Genomic DNA, 17157 nt, shown 5'->3' on the forward strand with positions numbered 1-17157 from the left:
CTGTGAAGTAGTTCTGCCTTCCAAAGCCTTTACTCAAATGGAGATAAAAGACTTGCAGGAAGACATTTCCTTGCAAATGTATAAAATTGCATCCATTCAAGAATTCTGGAGTGGGGAAGAATCATTAGAAGAAGAAGAAGAAGAAGGAAAAAAAGGGGAGGGGGTCTTGTACCTGGCTACTACATTTGGCTCTCTCTCTGTCTCATATAAAATAAAGATGCTGTAACTTAGCAAACGAAAAAGCGCTGGTATGTTGATAGACACAATAAAAAACACAAACACACACACAAATATTCAACCTTCGCAATCCAAGGTTGCTTCATCAGGAAAGAGGCAAGGAGAGGGAAAGACGAAAGGATGTGGGTTTTAAGGGAGAGGGTAAGGAGTCATTCCAATCCCGGGAGCCGAAAGACTTACCTTAGGTGGAAAAAAGGACAGTTATACACACACACACACACACACACACACACATATCCATCCACACATATAGAGACACAGGCAGACATATGTAAATGCAAAGAGGTTGGGCAGAGATGTCAGTCGAGGCGGAATTACAGAGGCAAAGATGTTGTTGAATGACAGGTGAGGTACGAGGGGCGGCAACTTGAAGTTAGCGGAGGTTGAGGCCTGGTGGTGGGTAAGGGGAAGAGAGAATATATTGAAGGGCAAGTTCCCATCTCTGGAATTCTGATAGGTTGGTATCAGTGGGAAGTATCCAGATAACCCGGACAGTGTAACACTGTGCCAAGATGTGCTGGCTGTGCACCAAGGCATGTTTAGCCACAGGGTGATCCTCATTACCAACAAACATTGTCTGCTCATGCGAATGGACAGTTTGTTGCTGGTCATTCCCACATAGAAGGCTTCACAGTGTAGGCATGTCAGTAAATCACATGGGTGCTTTCACACGTGGCTCTGCCTTTGATCATGTACACCTTCCGGGTTACAGAACTGGAGTAGGTGGTGGTTGGAGGGTGCATGGAAGAGGTTTTACACTGGGGGCAATCACAAGGGTAGGAGCCAGAGGGCAGGGAAGGTGGTTTGGGGATTTCATAGGGATGAACCAACAGGTTACGAAGGTTAGGTGGACGGCGGAAAGTCGTATCCCTGCTGGAGAGCCACGTTCAGAGTCTGATCCAGTCCCGGAAAGTATCCTGTCACAAGTGGGGCACTTTTGGGGTTTTTTTTTGTGGGAGGTTCTGGGTTTGAGGAAGTGTCTCTAGCTATTTGCTTCTGTACCAGGTCAGGAGGGTAGTTGCGGGATGCGAAAGCTGTTTTCAGGTTATTGGTGAAATGGTTCAGGGATTCAGGACTGGAGCAGATTCGTTTGTCATGAAGACCTAAGCTGTAGGGAAGGGACCGTTTGATACGAAATGGGTGGCAGCTGTCATAATGGAGGTACTGTTGCTTGTTAGTGGGTTTGATGTGGACGGATGTGTGAAGCTGGTCATTGGACAGATGGAAGTCAACATAGAGAAAGTGGCATGGGTTTTGGAGTAGGACCAGGTGAATCCGATAGAACCGAAGGAGCTGAGGTAGGAGAGGAAATTCTGCAGTTCTTCTTCACTGTGAGTCTACATCATGAAGATGTCATCAATAAATCTGTACCAAACTTTGGGTTGCCAGGCTTGGGTAACCAAGAAGGCTTTCTCTAAGCGACCCATAAATAGGTTGGCTTATGAGGGGGCCATCCTGGTACCCATGGCGGTTCCCTTTAATTGCCGGTATGCCTGGCCATCAAAAGTGAAGAAGTTGTGGGTTAGGATGAAGCTGGCTAAGGTAATAAAGAAAGAGGTTTTAGGTAGGGTAGCAGGTGATCGAAGTGAAAGGAAGTGCTCCATCGCAGCGAGGCCCTGGACGTGCAGCATATTTGTGTATATGGAAGTGGCATCAATGGTTAAAAGGATGGTTTCCGGAGGTAACAGACTGGGTAAGGATTCCAGGCGTTTGAGAAAGTGGTTGGTGTCTTTGATGAAGGATGGGAGACTGCATGTAATGGGTTGAAAGTGTTGATCTACGTAGGCAGTGATACGTTCTGTGGGGCTTGGTAACCAGCTACAATGGGGTGGCCACGATGTTTGGGTTTGTGAATTTTAGGAAGTAGGTAGAAGGTAGGGGTGTGTGGCGTCAGTGGGGTCAGGAGGTTGATGGAGTCAGGTGAAAGGTTTTGTAGGGGGCCTAAGATTCTGAGGATTCCTTGAAGCTCCACCTGGGCATCAGGAATGGGATTACCTTGGCAAACTTTGTATGTAGTGTTGTCTGCAAGCTGACGCAGTCCCTCAGCCACATACTCCCGACAATCAAGTACCACGGTCGTGGAACCCTTGTCAGCCAGAAGAATGACGATGGATCGGTCAGCCTTCAGATCATGGATAGCCTGGGCTTCAGCTGTGGTGATGTTGGGAGTAGGATTAAGGTTTTTCAAGAAAGACTGAGAGGCAAGGCTGGAAATGAGAAATTCCTGGAAGGTTTGGAGAGGGTGATTTTGAGGAAGAGGAGATGGGTCCCGCTGTGACGGAGGACGAAACTGTTCCAGGCAGGGTTCAATTTGGATAGTGTCTTGGGGAGTTGGATCATTAGGAGTAGGATTAGGATTATTTGTCTTCGTGGCAAAGTGATATTTCCAGCTGAGACTACGAGTGTAGGACAGTAAATCTTTGACGAGGGCTGTTTGGTTGAATCTGAGAGTAGGGCTGAATGTGAGGCCTTTGGATAGGACAGAGGTTTCGGATTGGGAGAGAGGTTTGGACGAAAGGTTAACTACTGAATTGGGGTGTTGTGGTTCCAGATTGTGATGATTAGAATTTTGAGGTTTTTGTGGGAGTGGAGCTGGAAGTGGGAGATTGAGTAGATGGGAGAGACTGGGTCTGTGTGCAGTGAGAGGAGGTTGAAGTTTGTTGGAAAGGTTATGGAGGATGAATGAGTTGCCTTTCCGAAGGTGGGAAACCAGGAGATTGGATAGTTTTTTTAGGTGGAGGGTGGCATGCTGTTCTAATTTGTGATTGGCCTGTAGGAGGATGCTCTGAACAGCGGGCGTGGATGTGGGAGAGGAAAGATCGAGGACTTTGATTAGGGATAAGAGTTGACGGGTGTTTTCATTGGCTGAGTTGATGTGTAGGTGAAGGATTAGGCGGGTGAGGGCTATGGATTGTGCGGTTTGGAACTGGTATAGGGACTGATGGAAAAAAGGGTTACAGCCAGAGATGGGAACTTTAAGTGTGAGGCCTTTGGGGGTAATGCCAAATTTCAGAAAAGCCTGAGTAAATAAAATATGGGAGCGTAATCTGGCTAGGGCAAAGGCATGTTTGTGGAGGGAATGTAAATAAAACTTAATGGGGTCGTTGTGGGGATGTTGTGAGGGTGACATGGTATTTAGAAGGTGGAAAGTGTAACATAAGGCTAAAATGAAAATGAAAATAAAAATATATGGGGAGAGATAAGGTGAACTAGACAGCAACTGTAGTTCTGGTGTGAAAAAGGTCAGAAAAGTGTTGGTTAAAGTTGAGCTATGTTGATCCTGTGGTGAACTTAGGTTGGTAAACAATGATGTGCACAAAGATTAGGTAGTTGTATTGCCTCCAAAACACGTTAAAGGGTGAAGAAATTCAGGAAAATTTCAGAAAAAACTGCGTGTAAATGTATTAAAAGGGCTGGTTATGTGGTGGCAGATTATGAAAATGAGGCTAACACTTGTCAGATGAAGGAATAATAACGTTAAAACCTGTGGGAAGCTGCTAAAAAATGATCGGTGATGTGGGAAAAATGGGAATGGAAATAAAGCGAAAGTTGTTAGAACTAGCCGAAATGGTTGTTTAATATGTGAAAGGAACTGAAGCTGTGAAGTAGTATTCATGAGGTTACATGAGAAATGTTTGTAAACTGTGAACGGGGGCTTTTATAGCAGCGGTAGTGTTGAAAGCAATAAAAAAAATTTTTGGTTATGGTTTGGAAGTAAGTTACGTATTATTGAGTATATATGTTTTTCCTCCTAAGGTAAGTCTTTCCGCTCCCGGGATTGGAATGACTCCTTACCCTCTCCCTTAAAAACCACATCCTTTCGTCTTTCCCTCTCCTTCTCTCTTTCCTGATGAAGCAACCTTGGGTTGCGAAAGCTTGAATATTTGTGTGTGTGTGTGTGTGTGTGTGTGTGTGTGTGTGTGTGTGTGTGTGTGTGTGTGTGTGTGTTTTATTGTGTCTATCAACATACCAGCGCTTTCTCTTATGGTAAGTTACAGAATCTTTGTTTTTTATATATATTTTTCCCACGTGGAATGTTTCCCATATGAAATTTCACTTTCAGAAATGATTGTTTTGATGAACAAATGCCACTCCAGATTAACAGCTGCCCACCTTGAAGACACTACCCGCATAAGCTGCTCCCCACCTGAACCTTTGTTTAAACTGGCCCAAGACCACAAATGTAATTTCTCTCATTGATTTTTATACAAATATGCTTATTTCTTGTATTTCATATTTTGTGAGTGAAAATCAAAATAAAAAATAATACAGAGTATGTTTTTTTTCTGGATTTTTTTAATACAAATATATCTGTATTGTATTTCATGTTAGTATGAGAGTGAAAATTAAAGTAAAAAAAAAAAAAGTATGGAATATGAGATTTTTCTGGACTTTTGAATACAAATATTCCTATTTAATGTATTTCATATTTTTTGTGAGTGAAAATTAAAATAAAAGGTTAGTAAGGAATATGAGGTTTCTCTTCTGGACCTTGATAAAAATTTTAAAAGTATCCAGACTCCATCTACAATTACTTGCCAACCCCTACTCTAAATGTTCTCGATTGGGGAGACACAGTGACCTTGCTGCCATGTGCGGGAGGGAATTATCTTGCTGAAAGGAAAGCCCAAGATGGCTTGTCTTGTAGGGTCACAAAACAGGACGTAGAATATTTTTGACAAACTACTGTGCTGTAAGGATTCTGCTATGGGGGGATAAAAATATGGCACCACAGACCACCCCTCCTGGCTGTCAGTGGTGTCCCCAGACACTGCTTTGCTGATCATTGTGGTTTAATTCAAAGTGGGACTCATCAAGACAATTCTATTCCAGTCAATGAGATTCCAGGCCCAAGATGTGTCTGGAGATACCTTAGATAGCCAGGTGCGACCTCCTAGTCACAGCTTTTGACTGTGTGAACCACAATATCCTAACACAAGAGTTAAAATATTATGGAAAGTCTGAGATGGCAGGTTTGTGGTATTTTTTTCCTATCTGAATGACAGAAAGCAATGAGCTGCAGTTCCATGTCAATCAGATGACAACAGGCACTCAGAATTTTAAGGGAACAGTTTACCACAAGGTTCAATTTGCGGTCCTCTCTCGTTTCTGACATGTATAAACGATCTTCTACTTGTTGTTTCATAAGATGCAGATTTTGTCCTTTTTACAAATGATACAAGTATAGGAATGAAAAGTAGTCCAGTCGCCATATTCAAAAAACAGCAGTAAATGGTTCACAGCTAAATGGCAGACCCAGTACATACACTTCAGTGCTTGTAGAACTCCACAAGCTATGAAAATAGGGTTCTCAAACAATGAAATCCAAGAAGCAGAATGTATTGTTACATTTTAGAACTACACATAGATCACAGACGTAATTTACAGGTACTTGGGTACATACACTATCAACAACCAGAGCACATTGAATGTCATCTAATCAGCTGGTGGAGCTGAAGAGTGAAAGAACTTTCTGTTAGGCAACTATTTCTACTCCACTGAAGAATACCTGCAGAGAAACTCAAATTTAATGTTTTAGTTCATAATGTTAAGTTTATAGTTAAAATTGGCACTGAAATAGTAAAGTCATTTCACTGTATCACAATTTAATTATGTGCAATGCATATCTAACCTCTTTCCAAATCCCAGAGACCACTTTCTGTGGGTTCCATGGATTTCAGGGATGTATGCTTAGATAGTCTCAGGTGCAGAACCCACATGTGAAAAGTCATTTTTCATCATTTTTTAGCAGCTTCCAGTGCAAGCCAACAGCTGAAATATTGCACATGGATTTTTCTGGAAAATTTACTAACATAAATTTCAACACAGGACTGCTTATGACACGTCTTGACCACTCCCTTGTCATGTACGTGACAGCTCAGTATTAGTATTCATAATATAATACATCACAAAATCTTGCACTATACAATGCATCTGAAACAATATTTGTATATAATATAAATAACTACAGTAATTTTTAATTCAAGTGAATGGGCACATACAGTGTTAAATGTATTAACAATTGTTATAAATGTACAATGTAAATAAATATTTTTATGACTCTATTTACATACATATAGAACCAATGAGGTATTATATACTTACTGTTATGATTAATTAACATATAAAATATGTTAAATAATATACAGTTTAGAATTGTTATTAACAAATTAGACCCAAGAATGATACCAGGACACAATTTTCCTCTTAATTGACTAATTCCTTTGAGATAACACTTATGAGATTTGACCACACAACCACTGGCCACTCCTTATTTTGATCTGGTACTCAAAAATCCTCAGACTTACAGTAATTAGTCTATTATACATCAACAAATGCAATTATTCTCATTTATTTCTATAATGCTTTTCATATGTCAGACCCACCTTGAAAATAAACTCATCTGGTAAATATTTTTCCCCAAATATAAGGAAGTGTGCATAAGTGTTTACTGATAAGTATTTTCTGAGTAACTTTTGTACACTGTATACATGTACATCCCAATTTTTTCTTTCACGAATGCAAGCCGTAACTTCGGTACAAAGTACTTTTACAAACTCTTCACACTTTACACTACTATTAAGACCAAATTTTCTGTCAAATTTTGGTAAAATATGATTATAAAATCTCTGATTAATCCAAGGCTTTGGACGTGCCAGTTTAGGTTTGTGATACGGTTCACCGTCAATCAAGAAACGAGCATGTACTGTTGGTTTACCATGAGTTTGCCTGAGATCCGATTTTTTCTGGTGAATAATACATTTACTTTCCTCTAGAGGCGCTGTGTTAACCACTGGTCTCTCCTCCTCTGTACCATCTGCATCATTATCTACCACTGGTTGTGGATGGTTGTCCGCATAACTTCGTCTCTCACTTCTCGTTTGGCTGTTTCTATTTATACTGTCTTTGAAGTGGTCATCATTTGGCGTTTTATCATTATTTGCATTAGACAGACCAGATGAAACTGAGTGAATTATTTTAGCATTCGAAAGAGGGCTAACTATTGAATTTTTGTTGTTTTCCTTACTTCTCACTTTACTGCTGTTTTCAGTGTTCGGCGAGAAGTTTTCCTTGTGAGATGTATTTATCTGAGATGCTGAGCGAGGTGGTGTAGTCAATTCTCTTAACCCTCCGATAACCATTGATGTCTCTCCTTCTGCACCATTTGCATCATCATCATCTGTCAGTTGTGGTTGGGTGTCAGTAAAACTTTGTTTCTCATTTTCGGTTTGTCTGTTTCTGTGGAAACTGTCTTTCAAGTACTCATCATGCCCTTTACCATTATTTGCTTTAGAGAAACGAGGTGAATCTGAGATAACAATTTTAGCATTTGACACATTGTTAGCTGCTGAATTTTTGTTCACATTTTTTCTTACTTCACTGCTGTTTTTAATGCTCAAGGAGAAGTTTTCCTTGTGAGATGTTTTATTTATATGAGATGCCGACAGAGAAGGAGAAGATAATTCTCTTAATTCTGGTGTTCCTTTCGATGTACAGTGTTCCTCACTAAAATTAGGTGCTACAGCATAATCTGTTTTATTTTCTATGGAAGCATCTGTCATTTTGGTGATACTCCTCACGTTACTGCCTTTTTTGCTAGTTGAGACATCTGTCTCAATCAATTTACTAGATGAAACTGCCACATAAGAATAATTTGAAGACTTTCTCCTCTCAGCTCTCAAACTTGCTTTGTCACTCTTTCTCAGATTAAGCTCTTCAACTTCTGAATTACAAATTTTCTGAGCAAATGTGTTAAACGGAGATATCTGGTCAATTTCAGCATGATTGTCACACTTTTCTTGTGCTTTACTAGTAGAGTATGAAGAAATGCTTCCCATACCAGGCAAAGATACACTCTGTTTGGTATCACACCCCATATTTTGAGGCTTAATTATTTTTTGGAATACAATATGATCAGGAGAGTTTGCAAGTTCACCAGGAACACTTTTATTGTTTCCTTGCTTTTTCTTCTCATTTTTACTGTCTGCATTGATTAATTCGTCTTGAGAATTTATGGATCTACTTTTTGCCAAGCTTTTAGTTTTGTTTCTCATATGTCCGAACACTTGACTAACATCATTATCACCAGCAGACTGTTCTGATGTCCTGTAGTTTGATGTTAGGAAATTCAAAACATTTGAGGGAATGCTTTCTGTAATGGGTTTGTGGTCTGACACAGCATCTAAGTTTTCTGGCACAGGAATTTTGTTAGCAAAACTGGCATCTTTTCTTACAGTATTTGAGTGATGCTCATTTGTTTCTAATTCACTGTGTTTCATTCCATTGTCATTTATTTTACTTTCAATAGTTGGTTCATTTCCACTTTCCCTGCCATTTAATGTGAAATTATTATTTCTGATACCTGCCTTCTCTGTCCCTGAACTAACTGTTTCACTACTTTCTGTGGAAACATGCGCTAACTCCAGAAATGAAGCTGCCAGGCTCCTTCTCGTTTTAGTCTCTATTTTGCGCATGGCAGAAGGTGGATGTTCCTTCTTACTGCTTGATTTCACCATTGTTGAATGTGGTACATTGTCTGGATCAAATGTTAAATCTGATGACAGAGTGTTGTCACAAACACTATTATAACATTTCTTTCTTTCCTTACACTTAGTTTCCTCACTCTCATGATCTGAAACTCTTGGCTGGTGAGCAATGGGGTTATCTGACTGATACGTTTGTTTCTCTTTATGAGTTACTTTTAACATGTTAGATGTTGCCTCTTGCTGAAGTGCAGCCAGAGTAGGTGGACACTGTTCTATAATCTCATCTTTATCCACAACGATCTTAGAAGATGTAATTTTTGGTTTGAATTTAGAGATTGTAAGAGAATAACTAGGTGACTCCACTGGTCTGCCAAATTCAGGTAACGTGTGACAATCATATTCAGAGGTATGTTTGAGGCCATGGAAGGCTTTTCTTTTAACTAATATATCAACTGAGTTGTTATAGTCCCCATCATTTGTTTGTCTACTACCTTCTAAGTTATGATTTTTATGTGAATCCCCCTGCATTCCTGAAAGCTCGAATGTGTGTGGTGACACTGGATCAATTTTCTTTCCAAGTACCTTCATTATAAATAAATTTGTAGCAGAAACTTCTACACTTTCCTTTGTATTAGCTGCCAATCCATTTTGGGCATAATTCTCATCCAAGGCAATATCACTGTGCTGTTTCTCAACAGTGGGCTCAGCACTTTTGTCATTATTTCCAACAGCTAATTCAGAGTAATTGGGCTGAAGATGTTTTTTGTTTCTTTTACCAACAATTTTAGCAGATGCAGGAGCTTTCATAACATCCATTTCTGCAGAAATACTACCTGCAAATGTATTTTTTGCATAATTCTCAGCCAAGGCAATATAACTGTCCTGCTTCTCAATATTTTGCTCAGCACTTTCATCATTATTTCCAACAACCAATTCAGAGTAATTAGGCTGAAGATGTTTTTTGTTTCTTTTGCCAATGATTTTAGCAGATGCAGGAGCTTTCAGAACATCCATTTCTGCAGAAATAATACCTGCAAATGTATTTTTTGCATAATTCTCAGCCAAGGCAATATAACTGCCCTGCTTCTCAATATTTTGCTCAGCACTTTCATCATTATTTCCAACAACCAATTCAGAGTAATTAGGCTGAAGATGTTTTTTGTTTCTTTTGCCAATGATTTTAGCAGATGCAGGAGCTTTCAGAACATCCATTTCTGCAGAAATACTAGCTGCCAATGTATTTTCAGCATAATTCTCAGCCAAGGCAATATCATTGTTCTGCTTCTCATGCTCAGCACTGCCATCATTATTTCCAACAACTGATTCAGAGTAATTGGGCTGAAAATGTTTTTTGTTTCTTTTGCCAACTATTTTGGCAAATGCAGGAGCTTTTCGAACATCCATTTCAGCAGAAATATCTTTATTCTGTTGCTCACTGGTACATGGGTCATCTACATTCGCCTGCATGTTCCGAACAGAATCCTCAGCAACAGGATTCTCAACTACTGAATCAAACATACAACGCTTCAGATGTATCTGCTTAAAATTGTATCTGACATTTTTAGGTACTGGAGCAATGCTACTAGCTGATCCTGAAGAAACATTTCCAGTTTTATTTTCTAATTCAGCTATAGGATCAACGTTATTGCTGGTACCCATCAGAGATTCATAAGGATTTTTCCCATGAGGCCTTGGCACCTTCTTCCTCAATGCATTTTTTGGTCTCACATTCAAAATAGAGTCTGCACTTGATCTTGATTCAAATATTTTTGGTTGGTCACAACTCTTGGTGATTTCTGGATCTACATTAAGATTACCAGTTTTCTTCCAAGTATCTTTCATAAGTTGCTTCGTCTGATGTAAAACAGTAGGTGATGTTATATCAAATAAATCCTGCTTTATTACTGCATATTTCTTCTTCTTGAGTTTATGTTCTGGTGTTTTATTTTTGGAAAAACTAGTATCTGATGATTCCATGCTATTACTCATCTCTCCTTCTCTTCTTGTCTGAGTATGGTGTTCGCTTATGTCAAGTGCGTCATCATATATTTGTGGTTTTCTGCCACTTGTTCGTGGTTTCTTTTTCTTCCTTAAGTGTATGTCCGTATCAACATTGTAATCAATTGCATTCTTTGAATTTGTTTGTTCCTCATTATTTGAATTTGAAAGTTGACCTCTCTTGCAACTGCTTTTGAGCTGATGACTATTATCTGATAAAGAGGATGAACCATCTGATCCAGGGGAAATTCTTGAAGTCTCCCTCATATGTGCCAAAAGATACTGACCAGAATTTGACATCTCAAGAAATTTCTCTGAACAGTGTGCTGTTTCCTCAACTCTAGTTGTATCTGGGATGAAATTTTCTGTGACTGAACTGTCTTCCAAATGCTTCTTCCACATCTCCCTTGCTGAAAAAAAGTAAAGAGTTAACGTCACTATCTAATTTTACTACACCATAATAGAATTACGAGGGGGGTTTGAAAAGTCTCTGCAAAAACAAAAACTACTTACGTGTTTGGGGTAAACCCTTTTTATTTTTCGACATAGTCTCCTTTTAGACTTATACACTTCGTCCAATGCTGTTCTAATTTGTTGATCCCTTCTGAATAATAGGAATTTTCCAAGTCTGCAAAATAGCTATTAGTTGCTGCAATCACCTCCTCGTTTGAATAAAATCTTTGTCCTATCAGCAATTTCTTCAAATTGAGGAACAAATAGTAGTCCGAGGGAGCCAAGTCTGGAGAATAGGGGGGATGTGAAACGAGTTGGAATCCTATTTCCATTAATTTTGCAACCACAACTGCTGAGGTGTGTGCTGGTGCATTGTCGTGATGGAAAAGGACTTTTTTGCGGTCCAATCGCCGGCGTTTTTCTTGCAGCTTGGTTTTCAAACAGTCCAATAATGATGAATAATATGCACCTGTAATAGTTTTACCCTTTTCCAGATAGTTGATGATTATTCCTTGTGAACCCCAAAAGACAGTCACCATAACTTTTCTGGCTGAAGGAATGGTATTTGCCTTTTTTGGTGCAGATTCTCCCTTGGTAACTCATTGTTAAGTTTGTTGTTTGTTCACAGGAGTATAGTAATGTACCCATGTTTCATCGACAGTGACAAAACGACACTTTAAGTCCTGCGAATTCTTCCTGAACAGCTGTAAACCATCCTTGCAACACTTCACATGATTCTGTTTTTGGTCAAGCATGAGCAATAGCAGAAGCCATCTTGCGGATAGCTTGCTTTCTCATGTCCAAATGTTTATGCAAACTATTATGTATCCGTTAATTCGAGATGCCCGCAGCACTAGCAACCTCGTGCACCATAACACTTCTGTCATCCATCACCATATCATGGATTTTATCAATGATTTCTGGAGTCGTAACCTCCACAGGGTGTCCAGAACGTTCAGGATTACTTGTGCCCATATGGCCACACCGAAAATTTCGAAACCACTTATAAATTGTTCTAATCAAAGGTGTAAAGTCACCGTAATGTTTATCAAGCTTTTCTTTAGTCTGCTGGGGCATTTTGCCTTTCATAAAGTAATGTTTAATCACCACACAATATTCTTTTATGTCCATTTTTTGACAATCACTCAACTTCCTTGATTCACGCGAATGCCAAACACAAAGAAATAGACCAATATGGCTGAAACTTGGAGTGCGTTCTTTCCAAAGATGCTACTAACTAAATATGACCTCAATATGCGCCAGTGGTGCCATCTCTTGGACTTTGCACAGACTTTTCAAACAGGCCCCATAGTACAAACTCACAAAGCAGATAAATTGTAAATACAAATTATTCTCCTTGTATTACATTTGCAATGATAATTCACAGCCTGTAATTCCTTTCTCTGTACACAAAATGGTGGAAAATTACTTCAGTCCTCTAACTTGTTGCTATTCAAGGTTTAGGATTCATGTTATCTTTCTTTAAACACAGCAGTGATATCATAATCATTACAGAAGTAAAGAACTACATATATTCACAAGGTCAAAGATGAGTTTATCTTGGTCCAAACTGAGGCATATAAATAAATAGTAAGGCAAAACATTCTTTTAAAAATACATAAATAATGTGGTGGTGGTTGTGGGAGGAGGAGGGAGCTGTTATTCTATGCAGCTAACCAAAAGACCCTGTTTTCTAAACACTGATTTGAATCACCCTTTTCCTTGTTTACCATCACACTCACTGAAATTTTTTTGAGAATATACATACTTTAATAATAGTTTTAAACTGCCATGCACCATACTTGATGTCTGTTCATTGTAAAGATACATTTTCAACTACATCCTGGTTTTTCCAACAGCAAATACTTTTCCTCCTCATGTGATTACAGCACAGCCAATGTGTCGAGGTCTTGCAAACTAATTTAAACAAAAGTTGGTTGGTATTTTGTTATGTTATGACACAGGCTTTGTTTCTAACACCAAAACAGTTAGAACATAATAAAGACGATAAATAACTTTTTAACAGTATATTCTCAGTTGTACTCCATGGGAAGAAGGGGGCGAAGACTTGGGGAAAAGATTAGTTACTCAGAAGAACTATGAAGGGATACACCTCATCCATAATAACCATCCTAGCTGATAGCCATCTTCCACAGAGGTTAGGCATACCTCTATTCTGTCTCGAGATGGCTCATCACAGCAACACATTGGGAATGTGCTTGTGTGACAGAGGATGGTAGGGAGGGTGCTGGAAAGCCAATGGGACAAAGGCCATACAATACAATACAATGCAATGCAATGTGATCACACTATGGGAGGTTCAAGCTATTGGGTGGCAGGCAATCCGAGACTGACGGTAACAGCACAGTTCTAGCCAACTGCAATGCTGCTGCTACTGGACAAGAGGTATCAGGGCAAACAGTTTAAAAATAGTTGCGGGAAACACATATTCACCTGTATACATCAATGAAGATGCCTAATTTTACATGTGCACATTGTGTTGCCAGGTTGTATTTGTTAGCACAGTGGGATGTCATTTCCCCACAATCCGCATTCAGGGGCTAACGTGCAATGGTTTGGATGGGCATTAGATTAAACAGGCAAACACCTCCACAATTAAACGTCCAATGCTACTGGACAAGATAGTGGAGCTGTGCATCATTCTGGAGGCTGCAGTGTTTGGACCATGCTTAACACTGATGCAGGGCAATGTTCAGGCTCACATCACCTGGCCCATCCATGATTGTCTCAATACACCAGATATCTCAGTTGTGGGATGGCCTGCCAACAGCTCTGACTTAAACCCAACTGAAATGAAAGTGTGTGAGCTTTCATGGGTCGAAATTGAGAAACTGCCCGATTCATTACAAAACATCTGGAACAACATCACTCAGGCCTACATCAATTTCGTATCTGTAGCTTTAGTCATTGATACCACGATGTCATTAATTTTGGAGCTCGAATCATCTGTTATTAAGAATTCATTTAAATCAATAAGAATATTCTTAAAATTTGAACTTTTTTCCTTTCTTTGTCCTGAAATTGGTTTGTGCAACAAAACAAAGTAGCAGTGTAACGCCAAAACACTGCTGCAGCAGCATTGCTGGCAGCATGCGAAGCCTGAGTGGTGTCTGAACAGTTGCTTATCCCGGTGGCTCTTATGGAGCAATGAATGGCCAGTTTCTGTACAAGGAAATGTTTAAGGTGTCCAAAAAACATGCATGGGTGCCACGGAGGGTTTTGCCGAATGAATATCCCATGCTCACACCACAGGAGGGCGGAGAAAGGAGGATTGCAAAAGCATTAACACCTTTTTCTGCTTTGGATTTATATTTTGAACAGACTCCAGCTGGCTGGTTGGTTTGATGTTTAAAGGGACCAAACTATGTAGTCATCGGCCTCTTGTTCCATTGAACTAAATCCATGGGATGAAACGGAAAACAAACAAGACACACCACAGGAGTTCTGGATGGACAAACAAAAAAAAAAACCACAAAGCTGAACACACTAGGGACAACAGAACACAAGAAAAGCACAGACATACAAGAAACAGGCAGAAGAGCTTAAAACAGTAGAGCAGATGTCCTGGGACGGCTGATCACGAGGATAAGAAAGGATGAGCTAGCCTCTCTGCAACACTTTAAAATCTCTAACCTAAAAGTACTAGGGTAGAGAGCACAGGGAGACAAAGAACAGGAACTAAAACTCAAACCGAAGAATAAGAACCAGTGTCACGTAGAAAATGTAAAACCAAGTTAGCCGTGGAGGCATCGTCTCCTAAAATCGAAGGAAGGGAGTCAGGGAGATTAAAATTTCGTCTTACAGTGGCTACATGTGGACAGTCCACCAAATGGTCCACCACTGTCAAACGGGAGCCGCAGCGACAACACGGTGGGGCCTCACGCCAGAGAAGATAGCCATGCATCAGTCAAGTGCGGTGGTTGCAAAGGCAGCAGAGGACCACAGAGTCTCTGCGAGAAGCCTGCAGAGAAGATTTCCACTGAGTTGTGCTCTCCTTGATGGCGCGGTGTTTACTGAGCATAACTAATCAACACCATTCGGCATCCCAAATCCCGCGACCCTTGTGGCGTAACACCAATCGGAGGTCAGGTTTGGGTATTCCAATCACCAGAAGCAGCTTATGTGTGGCCTGTTTGGCCAGCCTGTCAACAAGCTCATTTCCTGGGATTCCAACATGCCCCGGGGTCCATACAAAGACTACTGATCGATCAGATCGTTCGAGGGCATAAACCGACTCCTGGGTAGTTGCTACCAGAGGATGGCATGGGTAGCACTGATCAATGGCCTGTAAACCACTGAGCAAATCACTGCAGACCAGGTAGGACACACCGGGGCAGGAACAAATATGCTCAAGGGCATGAGAGATGGCCACCAGCTCCGCAGTGAACACACTGCAGCCATCCAGCAAGGAGCACTGTTCGATATGCACCGAGTGAGCACAGGCATAGCCTATGCAACCAGTGAGCCGTTGGTGTAGATGACGTCAGAACCCTGGGATGCGTCACGGATCTATAAAAATTGACTGCGGAGTGCCTCAGGAGGAATGGAGTCCTTATGGAATTGCGAAAGGTCCAGCCGTAGTATCGGCCGAGGCATACACCACAGAGGCATATGTGTATGGACCCGCACAAAATGCTGTAAAGAAAATTACTTGAGTTCAGACAACAGGGAACGGACACGAACAGCGGTCGTTATCCCTGACTGACACCGCCATTCCGGGAGATGAACCACTGTGTTTGGGAACAAAAGACAGTAATTCGGATGCTGAGGCAAGCTTTTGACATGCGCTGCATAGTGGGCGAGCAGTTGGTGGCGCCTGATGTACAATGGAGGGACTCCAGCCTCCTGGACTCGTTCGAAAAGTGCCCGTCGCTAGACAGACTCCGCAGTGGTGCACAGGATCAAGCAACTTGAATCCTGAGGGCACTGACGAACCATACGCTACACTCCCATAGGCAAATTGTGACTGAAGTAGGGCTTTGTAGAGCCGCAGCAATGTAGAGCGATCTGCCCCCAAGGTGGTGTAGCTAGGGCAGTGGAGGGCATTAAGACGCCGCCAGCACTTTCGCTTAAACTGACGAATGTGGGGGAGCCATGTTAGCCGGGCGTCAAAAACCAGTCCTAAAAAGCGATACGTTTCGACTACCTGTAGTGGATGGCCATCAAGAAAAAGTGCAGGGTCAGGATGGACTGTCCGTCGCCGATAGAAATACAAAACACAGGTCTTGTCAGCAGAGAAATGAAACCTGTGGGAGAGAGCCCATGACTGCGCATTCTGAATAGCTCCCTGCAGTCGGTATTCAGCAACACCAATGGTGGAGGAACTGAAGCAAATGCAGAAATCGTCAGCATATAAGGAGGGCAACACTGACGGCCCTACAGCTGCTGCTAGGCCACTTATAGCGACTAAAAAAAGTGGAACACTCAATACAGAGCCTGTGGGACCGCACATATACAGACACAGGCAGATGGGAAGACAAAGAGGTTGGGCAGAGATGTCAGTCGAGGCGGAAGAACAGAGGCAAAGATGTTGTTGAATGATAAGTGATGTACGAGGAGCAGCAACTTGAAATTAGCGGAGGTTGAGGCCTCCGCAAATTTCAAGTTGCCATCCCTCGTCATTCAACAACATCTTTGCCTCTGTACTTCCACCTCGACTGACACCTCTGCCCAACCTCTTCGTCATTACATATGTCTGCCTATGTCTGTATATGTGCGGATGGATATGTGTGTGTGTGCGAGTGTATACTTGTCCTTTTTCCCCTCTAAGGTAAGTCTTTCCACTCCCGGGATTGGAATGACTCCTTACCCTCTCCCTTAAAACCCACATCCTTTCTTCTTTCCCTCTCCTTCCCTCTTTCCTGATGAAGCAACCGTGGGTTGCGAAAGTTTGTAATTTGTGTGTGTGTTTTTTGCCTCTATCAACATACCAACACTTTCGTTTGGTAAGTTACAACATCTT

The 17157-nt window shown here is 41.1% G+C and overlaps 1 protein-coding gene across 3 annotated transcripts in view; it reads right to left on the minus strand.

The window, feature by feature from the left end:
* Nucleotides 1–5561: 5561 nt before the first annotated feature.
* The window catches only part of LOC124775078, a 57123-nt gene continuing 45527 nt past the window's right edge, over nt 5562–17157 (minus strand). For 2 of the 3 annotated variants that reach the window (XR_007015592.1, XR_007015593.1), the window contains 2 exons: nt 5870–11131; nt 5562–5746 (listed from right to left, as the gene is read on the minus strand). Coding sequence is in view for 1 of the 3 variants with exons in the window: in XM_047249884.1 (XP_047105840.1) it covers nt 6585–11131 (4547 nt within the window). In the remaining 2 variants the exon portion in view is untranslated. Of the gene's footprint in view, nt 11132–17157 lie in introns of all 3 variants that reach the window. The other variant, XM_047249884.1, reaches the window with a different exon arrangement.

This window comes from Schistocerca piceifrons, chromosome 2 (genome assembly GCF_021461385.2).
Source record: "Schistocerca piceifrons isolate TAMUIC-IGC-003096 chromosome 2, iqSchPice1.1, whole genome shotgun sequence".
Taxonomy (NCBI): Eukaryota; Metazoa; Arthropoda; class Insecta; order Orthoptera; family Acrididae; genus Schistocerca; species Schistocerca piceifrons.